The sequence below is a fragment of the Salmo salar genome, chromosome 05, assembly GCF_965601325.2.
Source record: "Salmo salar chromosome 05, fSalSal1, whole genome shotgun sequence".
NCBI classification, from domain to species: domain Eukaryota; kingdom Metazoa; phylum Chordata; class Actinopteri; order Salmoniformes; family Salmonidae; genus Salmo; species Salmo salar.
Window position 1 is genome coordinate 73,165,402 of NC_138295.1, and position 22,099 is coordinate 73,187,500.

The window sequence follows — 22,099 nt, forward strand, 5'->3', positions numbered from 1 at the left end:
CATTGGTTTAAATATGTCTCTTTATTACAATATATCAGTATGAATCTCCCAAATGGGTCACAATACCAAATATGCAGTTACTCCTATAAATCAACAACTCAAATTAAGTTCAATGAAACATGTCATTCTATGTATACACAGCATTTCAGTTAACTGACACCACATCAAAAAGTACACTTGTATAAGACAGTATAGACGTCTACAGATGTAGGATCTTAATAATGCTGCAGCAACAGGATTTGAACATTTAGTCCATAATGTTGCTGGCCAAAAGTAGGCTACATGAAAAGTGCAATACTGTTAATATAACTGTGTATTAGTGTGGGTTTTCAGTACATTTATGTAAATCACAAAGCTCATCTGCATTTCCTGCGATGCAGGAAAAACCTCAGCAACAAAAGAGTGACCAAATGAAGATCCTACATCTGTAGCGCTAACAACATTATGCAGGTTGAAGAAAATTATTCTGCTGTTCACTCAGACTCATAATCACAAACTCAAAATCACTCACAAACATTCCATGCAACAAACTGAAATCAAACATTTGGTGGCAATCAGCTCACTCAATCAACATCTTGCTGTGGAAAAGTATCACATTGTTGTTATATGTCTACTCCGGCACAGTGAAAATCTCAAATTACATATAATTCCACATAAAGTGCAGATAAAGTCTTGGAGAATGAAGGGCTCCCAGTAGCCTATGCAGAGCTACACCTGGCTAATCGTCCCGTCCTCATGCGTGCCGATTCGCTGGAAGTCTCTCAAGGTCAAAGTTTGGCTGAGCCCCACCTCAGCCGCTTCCCACCACTCCTCATCAACCCCAACGCCACTGTCCTCTGGGGTCAGCTGATCCAGGACCTCATCGGCTTCAAAGCACCAGCCTGGCCAATCAACGCTGGCGCTATCAGGGAAGGCGGGGCTAGAAGAGAGACGGGGAAAAAAGCTTTTACAATGGAGATAAACTTGTTGGATTGCAAATAGCTTAGTCACAAGATTTGTTTCTGCTTTAGTCTACTTCCATGTTGTTCACTGGAATGTTTGGCATGACATTAACAAAGTAGTTGGCTAAAGTGGACACCATCTGGTGATCAGGCTAGATTGGTTATGATGACATGGTTGTCATGACATGAAACATGTTTATGGGTGGCATGTCATGGTTATGACAGTAAATGCAACTTGCAAGAATAACGATTTCAACATAGAGTGATCCTACACTACATGGTAATCAGCCCAGTAGGTAGAGTGATAAAATAACCCAGAATGAAACTGTTCCATAGTGGCCATCAGCCACCCACACCTATCTGACTGAGTCATTTCAATAGATGAATCTTCAAACTGATCATGCATACTTTGAAGACGTTCTTGTCTTTTATTTCCAACTGAGTTTTGATGTAAAACTCACCTGCTCTTCTTCTCCTCCTCCTCATCTCCGTCCACCCTCTCCTCTATCCATCCCTGATTGACACTGGGGGCCAGCCGTCTGACCAGCTCCACCTCTTCCCACTCAGTCTCTCTATCCCCTTCACTGGGCGACTGGGACAGAGTGGTGGAGAAAGACGGAGAAGGAGGAAGAGCCCATGTTCTGAAGGTTGGAGATTTTCCCTTTCCTTCTCTTCTCCCTCCGTCCTTTCTTCTCTCCTTGGCCCGGTTCAAAATGCTCTCCAGAGGGGAGGGGTGCAAGTATGGATCCAACCCAGGAGGGGGAGAGTGGGCTATTCGCGCGTTGGAGGGCTTGGCTGAGGTCAGAAGAGAACTATATCCTTCTTGGAGGATGATATCTGGTATGGACGCGCTCCTCTGAGTCTTCAACTTAGGCCTTTTTGGGGTGTTGTCTTTTTCTTCAGGGATGTCTTTGGGCAGCTCTGGATCAGAGAAAGCGTGGGGCTCTGGGGAGAACTCTTTCTCTGCAGGCATGTCCCAGAACACCCCTCTGTTCATCTTCAAGGACCCCAGCTTGAGCACCAGGTGAGAGTCAGAGCTCTGTCCTGAGGAACCTGAGTTGTGTTGGTAGGAACCTCTGAGTTTCTGTTTGCAGTCTGAGTCAGAGTTGGAGGAAGAGTTTGTGCGTGGCACAGACTGAGCCATCCCAGAGCTGTCAGACCCACTTTGTGACATCTGAGGGGCAGCAGTCTGCTCAGTGTTTATTGGTCTCCTCCTGCGTAACCGTGGTGAATTCAACTTCCGAGAAAACCTCAATGATTCCGCTAAAGCCTCCTCCTCTCCTGATTGGGTGAGCCACAAGTTTCTCATGGCTTGTTGCTCCACTGACTGGGGGGCAGAATTCCTCCGTGTGGATTTGGCTCGTCCTCCCTGTGAGAGCAATCCTTGGGATTCCATTTGACAAATAGCGATAGAAACTTTTCGATTGTTTTCCCTGCATGGAGAAAGTGGTAAAGTGCTGGATTGGTGTTGGTGGTAGTCTATGTCATAGTCTATGTCAGGATATCCGCCTAGCAACAGGTTGTGTGGCCCGTTGGGTTTGGGTTGAGGTTGGAAGACTGATTGATTATGAATGTCACTGAGCTTGCGTGGTTGTCCTGGCAACATTGTATCTTTATAGTCCACTGGTTCCTGAGTTTGTTGTTCCGCCTCCGTTGCTATGGACACCAATGCTCCATTCACTGATTGGATGAGGAGTTCCTCAACAGGTTTCACCTCCAAAGAGGAAGTGATCTCTGCTTCTGATTGGTCAGGAGGCTGATCTACTGATTCCTCAATGGTCATCTTGGGCTCTGTAGGGGGTGTGGCTTGTTCCTGTAGCTGTAGGTCTCTCTGTTTGGTCTGCAGTCGTCTGCTGGCCTCTGTCTCTCTCAGGCCCTGCAGTGTTTCCTGTCAATAAATGGAAGAAAGAAAGAGGGATAAGAAGAGAGCATCAATATCACTGTATGTTACACATTATGTACATTGTACATCTAATCATTCATTCATTGATTTAATACCAAAGAGACCAAAAGGTAACTACAATAAATCATGTCATTACCACTTTAGTCAGTATTTTTCTGTCTGTTTACCTGTGCCTCGTGGATGGTGAAGACCCATGTAGAGCAGCTCTCTGGGCTGGAGGTGGAGAAGGTGTAGACATTCGTCGCGCAACCCAGAACACTTACCTCCACCACCACAAATGAACCTGGGAGATGGAGAGAGTGGGGAGGAAGAGATAAAGAGAGAACTGTCATTTAAAACTCTACAAATGGTCTCTGTAGCAAGAAACAGAGCAACGTTTCATCTTTCCACTTCTAGGATATGTACTGTGTGGTCAATGACTGTACTCACAGCCATCTTTGAGTGTGTTACAGCGTGTTCTATCCAGGGCCAGTGGGGGGCGAACTACCTTCAGTCTCTCTGCCTTCTTCTGGACCTTGGTCACCAGCAGCACGTCAGAGAAGAGCAGGGCTGTCACCTCCAGCTTCACCACACAACAGTCGCAACAAGCCCACAGAAACATGACATCTATATCTTACATGTTAGTCATTTAGCAGATGCTCTTATCCAGAGCTACTTACAGTTAGTGCATTCATCTTAAGATAGCTAGGGGAGACAACCACATATCACAGTCGTAGTAAGTAAATTTTTTCTCAAAGTAGTTATCATCAAAGTCCGTGCTAATGAGATGATAATATTAGGAAGAATCCTCTACATGGAAGTCAATGTTTCACTGGAACAGAGTGAGATTCTGTCACTCAACCTACCTTGTGATCCTTCCTTCCTCTGATCTTCAGGGTCTCCTCCAATAGCAGCTTGCGTATGACCCCAGGACCCACCCCTCTGACAGGGCACGTTAAATCAAAACTGCAGAACTCTCTGACATGCTGTGGATGACATCAACATTGACTACTCACTGTCTGCGTCACACATTACAGTATCTATATCGTTTTTTAAGGTTGGTGTAGTTTCCTATCCTGTACTCTGTTCCTAGCTTTTTCTTCTCTCTTTCACCTTTTCGATTTCCTCACTCATCCCCTCCATCACATCATATCCCTCTATCTTCTGGGCGGAGAGCGAGAGGGCCAGCTCATCATCCTTAAGCCTCAAGAAGTCATTGATGCTGTGCAGAAAGCCATTAACACAGGCCAACTGGAGGAGAGACAGAGGGGGAGAGGGAAAGAGAGAGAGATAGATGAAGAAAAGAGATAGTGAGTGAGAGAGAGAGGAGAAACAGAGAGAAACAGAGAGAGGGATAAAGTGTGTGGGACAGAGAGATTTCCTTAATTTGCCTTTTCATCTTTTACTAGTAGAGGCAATTAGCGATTAGCTAGTAAGAAAATGGCGCTGGAACGCGTAACTTCCTTTTCTAATGAACATGAACAGCCTCAGGCCTGGCAAACTGAATTAAAAGGCATTGATTTAAAAGGCTAGCTCTTCACTCACCATGCCGCTGAGTGTGTGCTGTGTGTGGGGAGCCTGGGTGGTCTTGAGGACAGCCTTCAGCAGCAGGGGGTACTTGGTGATCCTCTGGATGGGTTTGGCCTGCATATCTCCCAGACGCATCCGCTCACACTGGGGGTGTGTCTCCACCCACTATGGACACGGAGAAAAACATTATTTAGTGTCTTCTAGTAGAGTCTTTAGACCTCATACCCAAAGTTATGGCCTTGGTATAACTAATGTAAATACAGGGTTGTTACTGTGTACGAAAAAATATTGTTACATGGTACTGGACAAATTCAAAGGCTTGAAAAACTCCTAATGGAGATTCTTTGAACAATCTGTAAAAGTGCGTAGACAGCAAAAAACAGCCAAAGACACGTTCTAATCTTTAAGAAGACAATGTGCAGGCTAGGCTCTCTGAGTCATTAGGTCAGGGCGTTGGTGTAACAAGTGTTCGGCCTTCAGGATATTACCAATAACAGAAGGCCTGGATATGGTGTTCATCAAAACCACTAGAACATGATCAATAACAGAAGAAGTTCTGCGGATGCTATGACTCAGTACACTGTTGTTCCAGACAGTGTTACCGTAATAAAGGGTAGTTTGGAGAACCATGTGTGTGACGCAGAGTGACTTTAGGGTGAGAGTGAAAGGGTGTGCATGCAACACCTAAACAAGAAGTGGGCTTGTGTATGAAGTGGTGTGTGTGGATTTGTTTCTGTCTATTGGCAAGGACATTCTCACCTTTACTGTTAAGGCGAGTTCTACCAACAAAATACAACCTAGCTCTCTGGTACCCTGCAAACCATGATCCCTTCTGTGTTTTCCACCCTGAGGTAAACGTAAAGGAGTCTGTTGCACATGTTGTTAATGGTTTCTGTTCATACTGAGACATGACCTAGACATGACCGCCTTGTTGACCTGGTGGCCACGGAGGTGAGACAGGTGGAGTCACCAACCGGACACATACACAAACATTCTCTTGTCAGAGAAGCCTGGTTTGATGTTGATGATCATGTGTTTTCTTGTCTGCTGAATAAGACAGATATTGTTGGTGTGGGGGAGGCCAGAGGGAGGGGCTGATTCTGGAGGTGGGCTGCTCATTGGACTACTACATGGAGCAGTCCTTTTCTGACAAGCTGCTTAAATACCAGCCCCTCGTGTCACTCCTGAACAGCCTCGTAACAGTGCATGCTTGCTACGGTGATATTGGGTAGTCTCTGCCTTGTTCACAGGCTGACAGTACCTGGACTTCAGATAGCAGGCTGATAGCGAGGTACTGCTCTGTGTCAGCAGTCATGGGCAGCCTTGCTGTGTGAAGAAGAAGGTGCTATCTGTTTCCCTAGGTGTCCAGATATTCTTGTCCTGAGATGTTTGTATGAATTATGATTTGTGGATTCAAATAAACTATAAAAAAATGTGTTTGTGTGTGCGTGTGTTTAACTCACCATTAAGTAGGTGTGGAAGTGCAGGTTGGTGTCTGTCAGTTTGCTCGTAAACTCCACTGTGCTCTCCTCCTTCCAACAGTAGTGCAGATAGGTGGAGAATCGCTCAGGGAACTACAGACAGAGGGTGGGGATGGGATTAGACAAAGATTGCTGTAAACAAACATGTTTTAAACTCATGACCCGTGTTTCCATTCCTTCCTTTCACCTCCGTTTGACCCATACTTTTCATCCCATATGTGACCATGGTACTAGATCTGATTGACAGTCAGTACTGAACCTGCAGGCATCCTGCCTCTAACCCCATGGGGTCAAAAGGCTTCCCCGTCCTGCGGACTTCCTGTAACATGGGATACATCACTTCCTGCCAGAAGAGCCGGTGGGCGCTGAGGATGGAGGGAAGGTTGGAGAAGAGGCTCTCAGGTGTCACCTGAAGAAGAGAGGGACAGGAAAAAGAGGGTGATGATACTGCTTTCTTGATTTTGAACCTACAATCTACCCCACACCTCTTGTCATTATGTGTTGAAGTTTGTGGTTGTCTAAAGTCCAAAAAAATATATGATAGTTGTAGACCTTTTGTAATAAAAAAAGATGAAGAGGGTAATTGTTTGACAATGCTGCAGTGTCTAGCTGTAGAACTCTGCAGAACTCACTCCCCCACATTCTCAGATACTTTCCACATTCTCAGCAGGAATTATCTAACATTCTGTTATTGAGCTGAATGTTCCATCTGCCCTGGTGTGTTCTGTGTCAGATAGAGCAGATGTTCTCAGTGTGTTAGTATGTCAGCTCAGCAGTATGTACTGTATGTACAGTATGTTGTACTACAGCAGTCGGTTTCAACTAGGCCCAAGGGCCTCCCCTTGAACTGTATACTGGTTTTAAATTCAACCAAAGGTCAAAGTCATTCATGAAAACACACACACCTGAACCCAGTCAGATCATGCAAGATCCAGCTCAAAGGTACATTCTTTGCAACACATCTATTTGAGTGGTCAGCCGGGAAACACAGATAGGCCCAAAGACCAGAGAGGGAGTTCTAGAGAAAATGTTCCCTACAGAAAACCCTGTGAATGAGAACCCAGCTCATATAGACTGACCTCTAAAAGGAATCCATGCTGGTGCAGGTTGGTAAGAGCTGCCATCACCAACTGAGAAACACAATGACACAAACAAACACGGGCATTGAAAAATGACATTGCAATAAAAGATGCTATACAGATAACAGTTACTATTATCATATTTCTATTATGAATAGCCAGTGGTTGTTATGGACACATCACTGAAAGACATTGATACGTTTTCAGTAATGAGAGTAATGAGAGCAGGGTGTCTGTCTGTCTGTCTGTCTTGTCTTACATCAGTGACAACAGTGAGCTTGTTGATGTAGGTGAGCTCAGTGTGGACCAACTCCCACAGTGCCTCCTGTTGCTGCCTCTGGGTCTTACACATCATCTGATCAGAGAGAGGGAGGGAGGGAGGGAGGGAGGGAGGGAGGGAGGGAGGGAGGGAGAGGGAGGGAGGGAGGGAGGGAGGGAGGAAGGAAGGAAGGAAGGAAGGAAGGAAGGAAGGAAGGAAGGAAGGAAGGAAGGAAGGAAGGAAGGAAGGAAGGAAGGAAGGAAGGAAGGAAGGAAGGAAGGAAGGAAGGAAGGAAGGAAGGAAGGAAGGAAGGAAGGAAGGAAGGAAGGGGAGGGGAGGGTGGGAGAAAGAGATATGTTGTAAAAGGTAGGGAGAGAGAGAGGGGGTGGGAGAAATATATGTTGTAAAAGGTAGGGAGAGAGAGAGGGGGTGGGAGAAAGAGATATGTTGTAAAAAGTAGGGAGAGAGAGAGGGGGTGGGAGAAAGAGATATGTTGTAAAAGGTAGGGAGAGAGAGAGAGGGTGGGAGAAAGAGATATGTTGTAAAAGGTAGGGAGAGAGAGAGGGGGTGGGAGAAAGAGATATGTTGTAAAAGGTAGGGAGAAAGAGAGGGGGTGGGAGAAAGAGATATGTTGTAAAAGGTAGGGAGAGAGAGAGGGGTGGGAGAAAGAGATATGTTGTAAAAGGTAGGGAGGGAGAGAGAGGGTGGGAGAAAGAGATATGTTGTAAAAGGTAGGGAGAGAGAGAGGGGGTGGGAGAAAGAGATATGTTGTAAAAGGTAGGGAGAGAGAGAGGGGGTGGGAGAAAGAGATATGTTGTAAAAGGTAGGGAGAGAGAGAGGGGGTGGGAGAAAGAGATATGTTGTAAAAGGTAGGGAGAGAGAGAGGGGGTGGGAGAAAGAGATATGTTGTAAAAGGTAGGGAGAGAGAGAGGGGGTGGGAGAAAGAGATATGTTGTAAAAGGTAGGGAGAGAGAGAGGGGGTGGGAGAAAGAGATATGTTGTAAAAGGTAGGGAGAGAGAGAGGGGGTGGGAGAAAGAGATATGTTGTAAAAGGTAGGGAGGGAGAGAGAGGGTGGGAGAAAGAGATGTTGTAAAAGGTAGGGAGAGAGAGAGGGGGTGGGAGAAAGAGATATGTTGTAAAAGGTAGGGAGAGAGAGAGGGGGTGGGAGAAAGAGATATGTTGTAAAAGGTAGGGAGAGAGAGAGGGGGTGGGAGAAAGAGATATGTTGTAAAAGGTAGGGAGAGAGAGAGGGGGTGGGAGAAAGAGATATGTTGTAAAAGGTATGGAGAGAGAGAGGGGGTGGGAGAAAGAGATATGTTGTAAAAGGTAGGGAGAGAGAGAGGGGGTGGGAGAAAGAGATATGTTGTAAAAGGTAGGGAGAGAGAGAGGGGGTGGGAGAAAGAGATATGTTGTAAAAGGTAGGGAGAGAGAGAGGGGGTGGGAGAAAGAGATATGTTGTAAAAGGTAGGGAGAGAGAGAGGGGGTGGGAGAAAGAGATATGTTGTAAAAGGTAGGGAGAGAGAGAGGGGGTGGGAGAAAGAGATATGTTGTAAAAGGTAGGGAGAGAGAGAGGGGGTGGGAGAAAGAGATATGTTGTAAAAGGTAGGGAGAGAGAGAGGGGGTGGGAGAAAGAGATATGTTGTAAAAGGTAGGGAGAGAGGGGGGGTGGGAGAAAGAGATATGTTGTAAAAGGTAGGGAGAGAGAGAGAGGGTGGGAGAAAGAGATGTTGTAAAAGGTAGGGAGAGAGAGAGGGGGTGGGAGAAAGAGATATGTTGTAAAAGGTAGGGAGAGAGAGAGGGGGTGGGAGAAAGAGATATGTTGTAAAAGGTAGGGAGAGAGAGAGGGGGTGGGAGAAAGAGATATGTTGTAAAAGGTAGGGAGAGAGAGAGGGGGTGGGAGAAAGAGATATGTTGTAAAAGGTATGGAGAGAGAGAGGGGGTGGGAGAAAGAGATATGTTGTAAAAGGTAGGGAGAGAGAGAGGGGGTGGGAGAAAGAGATATGTTGTAAAAGGTAGGGAGAGAGAGAGGGGGTGGGAGAAAGAGATATGTTGTAAAAGGTAGGGAGAGAGAGAGGGGGTGGGAGAAAGAGATATGTTGTAAAAGGTAGGGAGAGAGAGAGGGGGTGGGAGAAAGAGATATGTTGTAAAAGGTAGGGAGAGAGAGAGGGGGTGGGAGAAAGAGATATGTTGTAAAAGGTAGGGAGAGAGAGAGGGGGTGGGAGAAAGAGATATGTTGTAAAGGTAGGGAGAGAGAGAGGGGGTGGGAGAAAGAGATATGTTGTAAAAGGTAGGGAGAGAGGGGGGGTGGGAGAAAGAGATATGTTGTAAAGGTAGGGAGAGAGAGAGGGGGTGGGAGAAAGAGATATGTTGTAAAAGGTAGGGAGAGAGGGGGGGTGGGACAAAGAGATATGTTGTAAAAGGTAGGGAGAGAGAGAGGGGTGGGAGAAAGAGATATGTTGTAAAAGGTAGGGAGAGAGAGAGGGGGTGGGAGAAAGAGATATGTTGTAAAGGTAGGGAGAGAGAGAGGGGGTGGGAGAAAGAGATATGTTGTAAAGGTAGGGAGAGAGAGAGGGGTGGGAGAAAGAGATATGTTGTAAAAGGTAGGGAGAGAGAGAGGGGGTGGGAGAAAGAGATATGTTGTAAAAGGTAGGGAGAGAGAGAGGGGGTGGGAGAAAGAGATATGTTGTAAAAGGTAGGGAGAGAGAGAGAGGGTGGGAGAAAGAGATATGTTGTAAAAGGTAGGGAGAGAGGGGGGGTGGGAGAAAGAGATATGTTGTAAAGGTAGGGAGAGAGAGAGGGGGTGGGAGAAAGAGATATGTTGTAAAAGGTAGGGAGAGAGAGAGAGGGTGGGAGAAAGAGATATGTTGTAAAAGGTAGGGAGAGGGGGGGGGTGGGAGAAAGAGATATGTTGTAAAAGGTAGAGAGAGAGAGAGGGGTGGGAGAAAGAGATATGTTGTAAAAGGTAGGGAGAGAGAGAGGGGGTGGGAGAAAGAGATATGTTGTAAAAGGTAGGGAGGGATCGTTCATATTAACTAGATGATATGCCCATCATGACTTGCATTTATCAGTAGGTAAATATGGTTACCGAGTGATTGTGTACTATGTCAGTCCAGTTGTTCTCCAGTGTGGGTCCTGTCCCCTCCTCCCCCCAGCTCCTGTTCAGACACACTGGTACTGGGAACACCTCCAGAGCCCGCTTCAGAGCATCCAACTGCCCTGCACCCTGACAGAGAGAAAGAGAGAGAGGGAGAGCGAGTGTGTGAGAGGGGGAGAGATTATATATACACACACACACACACACACACACACACACACACACACACACACACACACACACACACACACACACACACACACATATATATATATATATAAATGGGCCCATCGCAGAGATGCTTGAGTGAACAATTGTAGTGTGCATTTGCACAACTCTTATTTTCAGTATGTGGACAGTGGCACTGGCTGTGCATGTCTGTGCATGTGGGTATCAGGGTGTATTCATGTGTGTAGAGGACGAGTTAAGTGCGTGGGAGGAAAGTACCTCAGGCATGGGGCTCTTTTCAGTCACTCCCTGGCTGAACAGGACCTGTCTCAGTGCTGCTCGGGGTTTGAAACTTCCAGACGCTCCCTTACTCACCGTGGTATAGTCCGCCACCACTTTCTGCTTCAGCTTCCTCTGAAAATGATGGAGAATATAATGTAAATATACAGTTTGTGTCTGCTGTGGTAGCCTGAATATTAGGAAGTCCACATAGCCTTCTGGTTGGCTGGGTGAAGTTTCTACCATTTGGCTTCAGGATGTAGATTAAGTGTCATGGGGGCCTCAAATTTAGGGATGATTTCAAACTGATCTTGCATCTACAAACAGAAGCTGAAGTTCATAGCCCTCACATGGTATCCCACAGTATTGAATCTGCGTTTGTCTGCTGACACCCTGTGGTTGGTAGTTGTCTCTGCAGCCAGAGTTAGTCCATCTGTCACGCCCGCCTCTCTGTCCACCTCCCTCTGTCTCTCCCCCTCTCCTCCATTCCTCCACTGCTCCACCACTTCCTCTGGCTGAGTCACATCACCTCCCCTTCCTTCGTTGAAAGAGGTTGTTGCTTTTGAGGAAAGGCTGAAGAGATAAGAGAGCATAAACACAATGATGATGACAATGATTACCTCAATGCAATGATGAACGCATTGTCAGGTACGCATGCTAGCAGTAAGGTGGAAATAACAGAGATGACAGGAATAGCCTCAGTGAGACAAGGTGAAGAACTCTAGACAATCTGACACTGGTCGAGTCACACAGGGCTCTCAGCTTTAGTTACAGTATGACCAAGGTGAAACCTCAAAAACAACTTCACCTTACACAAATACACCAACTACAGTATGTCCTCCAAGGGCTTTGGGTTAACCAGCAAAACTGTACCTTGAGTTCCCAGCCATACATCCATCACACCAAAGACATCAACCTACAGTAATCTAGAGCAGGGCTTCCCAAACTGGGTCATGGGGCCCTCCCTGGGTGCATGTTTTGGTTTTTACCCTAGCACTACACAGCTGATTCAAATAACCAACTCATCATTATCTAGAGCTTTAAAGCAGTGAATAACACACCCATGATACGAGATACACACACACTGCATACTTTCAGAGAGCGTAACTAGTCTCTCTCACACATACACACACAATCCCCGCCACAGTGCCGAACATCAAAATGTCTGCTCCATGACGTCAGTGATTTAACCACAGACACTCATGACTGACCCACTCTGCCCATTCATCACCATTTACCCACTGTTGTCTTAGCTCTCCTGATCAAAACCTGTGATTGCTTTATGGCTCTCTCTAATGTCAATATGCCTTGTCTACTGCTGTCTCGGCTAGTTCTTATTGTTTTATTTCACTGTAGAGCCCTCAGTCCCGCACAACATGCCTTAGATAGCTCTTTTGTTCCACCCCACACACATGTGGAGACCTCACCTGGCTTAACTGGTGCCTCCAGAGACAAAACCTCTCTCATCGTCACTCAACGCCTAGGTTTACCTCCACTGTACTCACATCCTACCATACCATTGTCTGTAAATTATGCCCTGAATCTATTCTACCACGCCCAGAAATCTGCTCCTTTTATTCTCTGTCCCCAGCGCACTACACTAGACTATCCTACTCCTCCTCTGTTCCTCTGGTGATGTAGAGGTTAACCCAGGCCCTGTAGCCTCCAGTTCCACTCCTATTCCCCAGGCGCTATCATTTGTTGACTTCTGTAACCGTAAAAGCCTTGGTTACATACATGTTAACATCAGAAGCCTCCTCCCTAAATTTGTTTTATTCAATGCTTTAGCACACTCCTCCAACCCTAATGTCTAGCCGTGTCTGAATCCTGGCTTAGGAAGGCCACCAAAAATTCAGAAATTTCCATCCCCAACTACAACATTTTCCGCCAAGATAGAACTGCCAAAGGGGGAGGAGTTGAAATCTACTGCAGAGATAGCCTGCAGAGTTCTGTCTTACTATCCAGGTCTGTGCCCAAACAGTTCGAGGTTCTACTTTTAAAAATCCACCTTTCCAGAAATAAGTCTCTCACTGTTGCCGCTTGTTACAGACCCCCCTCAGCCCCCAGCTGTGCCCTGGAAACCATATGTGAATTAATTGCCCCCCCATTTGTCTTCAGAGTTTGTACTGTTAGGTGACCTAAACTGGGATATGCGTAACACCCCGGCCACCCCACAATCTAAGCTAGATGCCCTCAATCTCACACAAATTATCAAGGAACCTACCAGGTACAACCCTAAATCTGTAAACACGGGCACCCTCATAGATATCATCTTGGCCCGGTCACAGTTGTAAATGAGAACTTGTTCTCAACTAGCTTACCTGGTTAAATATATATATATATATATATATATATATATATATTTTAAAACACAGTGTCTAAAGAAGGGCCAGACGTATACAGAATGGTGTCGTCTGCGTAGAGGTGGATCAGGGAATCACCCGCAGCAAGAGCGACATCATTGACGTATACAGAGAAAAGAGTCGGCCCGAGAATTGAACCCTCTGGCACCCCCATAGAGACTGCCAGAGGTCCAGACAACAGGCTCTCCAATTTGACACACTGAACTCTATCAGTGAAGTAGTTGGTGATCCAGGCAAGGCAGTCATTTGAGAAACCAAGGCTGTTGAGTCTGCCGATAAGAATGCAGTGATTGACAGAGTCAAAAGCCTTGGCCAGGTCGATGAAGACGGCTGCACAGTTTTGTCTTTTATCGATGGCGGTTATGATATCGTTTAGGACCTTGAGCGTGGCTGAGGTGCACCCATGACCAGCTCGGAAACCAGATTGCATAGCGGAGAAGGTATGGTCGGATTCGGAATGGTCGGTGATCTGTTTGTTAACTTGGCTTTCGAAGACTTTAGAAAGGCAGGGTAGCAGCTTAGCCCTATTTTCATGCCAATGCTGGAGGATTTTTTCCAGACTCAATGCACACAGCTCGCATTACAGTGTTTCTCAAAAAAGACAAGGACCCTCTATCCTGCTCGTCCTTCCGGCCCATAAGCTTGTTGGATTTCGACTACAAAATAGTTACCAAATTGCTCGCCAAAAGACTAAACACTCTTCTTCCCAAAATAATAAAAGCGGACCAAACTGGATTTATTAGAGACAGATACTCTTCTGATAACATTCGCCGTCTTTTTGATATTATTGATCAAGTAAATGCACAGAAGACCCCTGTCCTGCTGGCTTCACTGGATGCTGAGAAGGCGTTCGACAGGATGGAGTAGAAAAGTTCAATATGGGCCCAAACTTTATTAAATGGATCAAATCACTATACTCTCATCCAAATGCCATGGTGACTACAAACAGACTGAACTCTGACAGATTCCCTTTGGGATGGGGCACAAGACGAGGGTGCTCGCTGTCCCCCCTGCTCTACTTGTTGGGGGCGGAGCCTCTGGCAGAGTTGATAAGGAGCAATCCAAGTATTATGGGTGTTTCTGCAGGCGGCATGCAGCACAAGATTTCACTCTACGTGGATGACGTATTGCTCTACATATCCAACCCTGAGAAATCCCTCCCATTTTAGACACAATTGCTCAGTATGGCAAGTTTTCAGGTTATAAGATAAATTTTAACAAATCCACTGTCTGCCCTCTCAATATTACACTCACCAGCTCTATGAAGACACTATGTCCATTCCAATGGAAGACACAGGGTTTTCAATACCTTGGGATCTTCATAACACCAGATCTGAATAGCCTTTTCAAGGAAAATGATCTTCCACTCCTGGATCGAATCAAGAACGATCTCCAAACCTGGATCTCCCTCCCAATTAGCTTAGTAGGAAGAATTAATGTCATCCGTATGAACATCCTCCCTAGACTGAACTATTTCAGATGCTCCCATGCTATCTCCCAGTTTCCTTTTTCAAAACAACTAACCAAAGCATCACCAAATTTATATGGGGCAATAAAAAACCTGGGATCAAGTTCTCCACTCTATCTAAACCTGAACCTAAGGGTGGTCTTGCCCTTCCCTCCCTTCAATTGTACTACTGGTCTGCCCAAATCCGCAACATGCTAACATGGATCACAAACAGACAAGAGTCAACGTGGATTCAGATAGAAGCCCAATCCTGTGGTTCATTGCCCCTAAACTCAATTATATTCATTAATAATTTTAGTGAAGTGGGCAACATAGCCAAAACCTTTGTGATTTACAGCACCCTACTAGAGTGGAGGGACTGTAAGAAATACCTGGGCATTTCCTCCCAAATATGTTCTCACTCGCCTAGGTTCGAGTTGCCAAACATCAGCCTCGAAGCCTTAATGACTTGGAGAAGATCTGCAAAGAGGAGTGGGACAAAATCCCTCCTGAGATGTGTGCAAACCTGGTGGCCAACTACAAGAAACGTCTGACCTCTGTGATTGCCAACAAGGGTTTTGCCACCAAGTACTAAGTCATGTTTTGCAGAGGGGTCAAATACTTATTTCCCTCATTAAAATGCAAATCAATTTATAACATTTTTGACATGCGTTTTTCTGGATTTTTTTCTTGTTATTCTGTCTCTCACTGTTCAAATTAAACCTACCATTAAAATTATAGACTGATCATTTCTTTGTCAGTGGGCAAACGTACAAAATCAGCAGGGGATGAAATACTTTTTCCCTCTCTGTATATATATATATATATATATATATATTTTTATTTTTTTTATTTTTTATTTTTATATATATATTATTTTATTATTATTATTATTTATTGTTTAATATTTTAATATTTATTATTATTTTTATTTATTTTTTAAGTATGTCACATCTGTGAATGTGGAATGTGTTTTGTTGGTTGATTGAAAAACAAGAAAACTTAATAAAACTTTAAATTGAAAAAAAAGAAAGGCAGGGTAGGATAGATATAGGTCTGTAACAGTTTGGGTCTAGGGAGTCTCCCCCTTTGAAGAGGGGGATGACTGCGGAAGCTTTCCAATCTTTAGTGATCTCAGACAATACGAAACAGAGGTTGAACAGGCTAGTAACAGGGGTTGCCACAATTGCGGTGGATCATTTTAAAAGAGAGGGTCCAGATTGTCTAGCCCAGCTGATTTGTAGGGGTCCAGATTTTACTCTGGATGGTTCTGACCTAGAATATGTGGACAACTACAAATACCTAGGTATCTGGTTAGACTGTAAACTCTCCTTCCAGACTCACATTAAGCATCTCCAATCCAAAATGAAATCTAGAATCGGCTTCCTATTGCGCAACAAAGCATCCTTCACTCATGTTGCCAAACATACCCTTGTAAAACTGACTATCCTACCGATCCTTGACTTCGGCAATGCCATTTACAAAATAGCTTCCAACACTCTACTCAGCAAATTGGATACAGTCTATCACAGTGCCATCCACTTTGTCACCAAAGCCCGTTATACCACCCACCACTGTGACCTGTATGCCCTCGTTGGCTGGCCCTCGCTTCATATTCGTCGCCAGACCCACTGGCTCCAGGTCATCTATAAGTCTATGCTAGGTAACGCTCCGCCTTATCTCAGCTCACTGGTCACGATAACAAAATCCACCCATGGTACGCGCTCCAGCAGGTAGATCTCACTGGTCAACCCCAAAGCCAACACCTCCTTTGGTCGCCTTTCCTTCCAGTTCTCTGCTGCCAATGACTGGAACGAATTGCAAAAATAACTAAAGCTGGAGACATATTTTTCTCAGTAACTTTAAACATCAGCTATCTGAGCAGCTAACCGATCGCTGCAGCTGTACATAGCCCATCTGTAAATAGCCCACCCAATCTACCTACCTCATCCCCATATTGTTTTTATTTACTTTCTGCTCTTTTGCACACCAGTATTTCTACTTGCACATCATCATCTGCTCATCTATCACTCCAGTGTTTATTTGCTAAACTGTAATTACTTTGCTACTATGGCCTATTTATTGTCATACCTCCCCAATCTTACTACATTTGCACACACTGTATATAGATTTTTCTATTGTGTTATTGACTGTACGTTTGTTTATCCCATGTGTAACTCATTTTTTTAGTAATTTAGCAGACGCTCTTATCCAGAGTGACTTACAGTAGTGAATGAATACATTTCAATTCATTTCATACATATTTTCCCCCGTACTGGCCCCCTGTGGGAATCGAACCCACAACCCTGGCGTTGCAAACACCATTGTAAACACCATGCTCTACCAACTGAGCCACAGGGAGGCTAACTCTGTGTTATTGTTTTTGTCGCACTGCTTTGCTTTATCTTAGCCAGGTCCCAGTTGTAAATGAGAACTTGTTCTCAACTGGCCTACCTGGTTAAATAAAAAAACAATTTTAAACTATGTTAACCAACTGTTTACATCCACTATATCTCACTAGTAAAAATCCATTAATGCTGGTGACTTCAAGTATCATTGAAACACACTCGTCTTTTTGGGTTGACACCTGTTGGTCTGTGTTAGTTCTGAGGGGAACCTCAAATCAACACACAGCATAAAACTAACACATTACAACACAATATAAGTATACTGATTATTATACAAAGAAGAAACGTCAGATTGTCAAGGCATTGATTAAGTGTAATAATAAAAGATACAATGTTCCATTGTGTCTTCACAAGTCTACTTCTACGGTAATAAAATAAAGTAAAATTAATTACCTGGGTTTGGTTGGATCCATCTTGATTCAGACAGTCATCTTTCTTTTCTGTTGGCTCTCTCACTCTTTCTCTCTTTGATTCAGTCCCTCCCTATCCTGCCTCCTTCCCTCCCTTTCTCTAGCACCCCTGCCCTCTAACTGGCCTGACGAGAACAACAGGATTCCTAAAATAACTCACCTGCGCTACGGCCTAGTTAATGTGTAGCAGTGGTATTTGTTATGAGGGTGGCGCTGATTCATTTATTTTGACTAGATGGTTTGTGTTGTTTCATGTCAATCAGTGATATCGATCATTCTGAGGAGGTAATAGTTCTACAGGAAGTGATCATGTCCTCTAAAACCCTGTCTGAGGAGACTACCTAGAGAGACGTGAAGAGCACCACCTATAAGGTTTATAAAACAGAGAGTGAGACACAGAATGGTAGTTGACTGAGGAACGAGGTGATTGAAAAAGATTATAAATGTCAAATGACAGACAGATCAGCAGACATGAAGAGGACGTGGGAAGGGAAGTGGAAAAGGTTAGAGAGGGGATGTGTCGACAGGTGAAGAGAGGGAGGGAGAGAGAGGACAGGGTAATGATAAAAAGAGAGCCAAAGACAGAGAGGGAGCGTGAGAAGTATAATTGAATAAGTTAATGCTACGTCGAGGAATGCAGAGACTACATATCAGAAGTTATACACACCATTACACCGTCATACACACACACAGACCACACAGCCAGACATGCAATTAATGAGCAAGAAAACAAAGCTATACATAATATATGCTGAAGTCATACACTGAATAGAACAGTAGCTAACACTTAGTCATACACTGAATAGAACAGTAGCTAACACAGTCATACACTGAATAGAACAGTAGCTAACAGTCATACACTGAATAGAACAGTAGCTAACAGTCATACACTGAATAGAACAGTAGCTAACACAGTCATACACTGAATAGAACAGTAGCTAACACAGTCATACACTGAATAGAACAGTAGCTAACAGTCATACACTGAATAGAACAGTAGTTAACACTTACAGTCATACACTGAATAGAACAGTAGCTACACACAGTCATGCACTGAATAGAACAGTAGCTAACAGTCATACACTGAATAGAACAGTAGCTAACAGTCATACACTGAATAGAACAGTAGCTAACACAGTCATACACTGAATAGAACAGTAGCTAACACAGTCATACACTGAATAGAACAGTAGCTAACAGTCATACACTGAATAGAACAGTAGTTAACACTTACAGTCATACACTGAATAGAACAGTAGCTAACACTTAGTCATACACTGAATAGAACAGTAGCTAACACAGTCATACACTGAATAGAACAGTAGCTAACACAGTCATACACTGAATAGAACAGTAGCTAACACTTACAGTCATACACTGAATAGAACAGTAGCTAACACTTACAGTCATACACTGAATAGAACAGTAGCTAACACAGTCATACACTGAATAGAACAGTAGCTAACAGTCATACACTGAATAGAACAGTAGCTAACACTTACCGTCATACACTGAATAGAACAGTAGTTAACACAGTCATACACTGAATAGAACAGTAGCTAACACAGTCATACACTGAATAGAACAGTAGCTAACACTTACAGTCATACACTGAATAGAACAGTAGCTAACAGTCATACACTGAATAGAACAGTAGCTAACACTTACAGTCATACACTGAATAGAACAGTAGCTAACACAGTCATACACTGAATAGAACAGTAGCTAACAGTCATACACTGAATAGAACAGTAGCTAACACTTACAGTCATACACTGAATAGAACAGTCGCTAACACTTACAGTCATAATAACAACTGCATACCAGGTCATTTTTACAAGGGATTGTTTATTTTAAAAATATATACAATTGATCAACTTTGTTCATACCTTAATCAAAACAAATCAATGCCTGGATATACGGTATGTGATTTGAGAATAAAACTAGTTCGTCTTTAGTAAAATCACCTGTAACAATTAAATGTTAAAAAGTGCTGTAAAATATGATAAAATACAATACATGGCATTTCACTGTACTTGTGCACCTGACATTAAAAACTAGAAACGTGAGTGCTATCTATCTATCCATCCATCCATCTACCCATCCCTAGTTTCCATGTTAAGTCTCCCAGAGATCAGTCAGCCCTGCAGAGTGACAGGTGTGTCCTCTGACTAAGTGATCCTGAATAATGGGAGCATGATGATGGGGCTTTAAGGAATGTCAATAACTCAGGGATAACACCTGCAGAAGACCCGTCTGTGCCCTAACAGTACTGACACAACTACTACTGTACAGATATAAGAATCAATCACTTGTGGTGATCAAAAGCCATGGCAGAGAGACAACCTAGATGGGTGTGATTGTTCGAGGAGGAATGCACTGTACACTGAATAGTAAAGAAATATGACAGATTGATACATCCCTAGCCTATTTTGTAAAACAAGAATATGCACATCAAGACAGTAGTAAAAGACAGCAAAACTACAGTAGTTTGATCTTCATGCCCAAGCAGCAACTTATCAAAGAACCATTCAAATATACAGAATCCTCCTATGCAGTATTAATAACCATATACAAACCAATACAAAGACTTGAAATATGACATATAATGCTAATATCTTTTTGATATGTTTGTGGTTGATTAATGCAAGATAGAGACAGGGAAGATAAAAGCTAAACAGATTCCTATCGAAATATTAGCTTGAGTACTACTGCAACACCATTAAATAATACATTTACATTTACATTTTAGGCATCCTTATCCAGAGCGATTTACAGGAGCAAGTATGGTCAAGTGCCTTGCTCAATGGCACAGACAGATTCTTTTCACCTTATCAGCTCAGGGATTCGAACCAGCAACCTTTCAGTTACTGGCTACCTATCGCCACCTAATACTCAGTAATATAGAACTGTAATACTATAGATGGGTGTTAAATCTGTATTACTCTAAACACCGTGTTTAACTCAATTGTTAGTGTGGTTCTCATACCTGTGTGTGACACATTACAAGTTTGCCTGTTTTACAAACAGCACTGTCTAAAACTGCTTTTTATAAACATACGATTCCTCATTGGTTCGAATGTGCAAAGAATATATATATATATATTTGAAAAACATATAAGAACAGTATGGTTGCTAATCAATAATCAGCCTCATTGCCAAAAGGTTATATAATACATTATGACATTTATGAAAGCATGGCAACACTTCCACCTTAGTCTATCAGATCTGGACCAGGTGGAACAACTACCATATTGCTTACACTGCACCAATCCTATTCTCTCAGGTCTACACAAGTGAGGTCAGGGACAAGGGGATGTGTCTGTGTGTCTGACTTTCTCTCTCTCCCCATTAGCACCTCCCCTATTTCTCTCTCCCTCCCCTAATTATCCTATACATATGATGAATAGTCTTGGTCCCTCTCGGTTTCTCTTTTGATTCGACATAGAGAAGAGAAACCTGGGTCCCCTACTTGGTCTATACAGTCTGCATCTCTCTCCCTCTACTGATCTCTATACTTGGTCTCCAGCTCCTCTGCAGTCCCTCCCAGGTCCATGTCTCTCAGCTTATCCAGCAGGTGGTACAGTAGAGGGCGTGCTAGCACCTCTCCCCCTCCCTGCGCATTTCCCTTAGCCCAGACCCTCAGCATCTGGTACTGGGCTTCCTTAGTGTCACGGAGGTGGTCATTCTCAGCCCTCTCTATCACTATGTCACTCACACCCAGCGAACGCACCAGCTCCTTCACATGACGTGGGGGGACTTGGTCCAACACCGAGTAGATCAACTCAGAGACTGGATGGAGAGAGGAACAGAGAGGTGATAGGGTAGAGAGATTAAAATAGAGTTCAATTTTATTTATTTATTTTATTTCACCTTTATTTAACCAGGTAGGCAAGTTGAGAACAAGTTCTCATTTACAATTGCGACCTGGCCAAGATAAAGCAAAGCAGTTCGACAACATACAAAAACACAGAGTTACACATGGAGTAAAACAACATACAATCAATGATGCAGTAGAAAAAAAATAATAAATAAATAAATAAATAAATAAATAAATAAAATATGACTATATACAATGTGAGCAAATGATGTGAGATAAGGGAGGTAAAGGCAAAAAATGCCATGGTGGAAAAGTAAATAAAGTATAGCAAGAAAAAACACTGGAATGGTAGATTTGTAGTTTGAAGAAAGTTCAGAGATAAAATATAAATAATATGGTGCAAAGGAGCAAAATAAATAAATACAGTAGGGGAAGAGGTAGTAGTTTGGGCTAAATTATAGATGGGCTATGTACAGGTGCAGTGATCTGTGAGCTGCTCTGACAGCTGGTGCTTAAAGCTAGTGAGGGAGATAAGTGTTTCCAGTTTCAGAGATTTTTGTAGTTCGTTCCAGTCATTGGCAGCAGAGAACTGGAAGGAGAGACGACCAAAGGAGGAGTTGGCTTTAGGGGTGACCAGAGAGATATACCTGCTGGAGCGCGTGCTACAGGTGGGTGCTGCTATGGTGACCAGTGAGCGGAGATAAGGGGGGACTTTACCTAGCAGGGTCTTGTAGATGACCTGGAGCCAATGTGTTTGGCGACGATTATGAAGCGAAGGCCAGCCAACGAGAGCGTACAGGTCGCAGTGGTGGGTAGTATATGGGGCTTTGGTGACAAAACGGATGGCACTGTGATAGACTGCATCCAGCTTGTTGAGTAGGGTAATGGAAGCTATTTTGTAAATGACATCGCCGAAGTCGAGGATTGGTAGGATGGT

The 22,099-nt window shown here is 43.9% G+C and overlaps 2 protein-coding genes and 1 non-coding gene across 4 annotated transcripts in view; all 3 read right to left on the reverse strand.

The window, feature by feature from the left end:
• Window positions 1–2: 2 nt before the first annotated feature.
• On the reverse strand, window positions 3–17,408 carry LOC106605732 (uncharacterized). The gene is made up of 15 exons (XM_045718753.2): window positions 17,326–17,408; window positions 11,065–11,287; window positions 10,715–10,849; window positions 10,259–10,396; window positions 7,173–7,268; window positions 6,914–6,964; window positions 6,094–6,243; window positions 5,817–5,927; window positions 4,369–4,518; window positions 3,937–4,074; window positions 3,690–3,809; window positions 3,274–3,406; window positions 3,012–3,127; window positions 1,403–2,829; window positions 3–919 (listed from the first exon to the last, which is right to left on the reverse strand). Exons 1-15 carry the CDS (start codon window positions 17,343–17,345, stop codon window positions 709–711), a joined length of 3,219 nt encoding a protein of 1,072 aa, XP_045574709.2. The 5' UTR covers window positions 17,346–17,408; the 3' UTR covers window positions 3–708.
• trnav-uac (transfer RNA valine (anticodon UAC)) lies at window positions 16,802–16,888 on the reverse strand. Its single transcript is given in 2 exon segments — window positions 16,802–16,837; window positions 16,850–16,888. It is a non-coding gene; the product is annotated as a tRNA-Val (tRNA).
• Window positions 17,409–19,170: 1,762 nt separating the features above from the next.
• Window positions 19,171–22,099, reverse strand: part of tnr1a (Tumor necrosis factor receptor superfamily member 1A) — an 11,871-nt gene continuing 8,942 nt past the window's right edge. The window contains exon 10 of one of the 2 annotated variants that reach the window (NM_001141773.1): window positions 19,171–21,134. In NM_001141773.1, the coding sequence (NP_001135245.1) occupies window positions 20,845–21,134 (290 nt within the window). In that variant the 3' untranslated portion in view covers window positions 19,171–20,844. The remainder of the gene's footprint in view (window positions 21,135–22,099) is intronic. The other variant, XM_045717705.2, reaches the window with a different exon arrangement.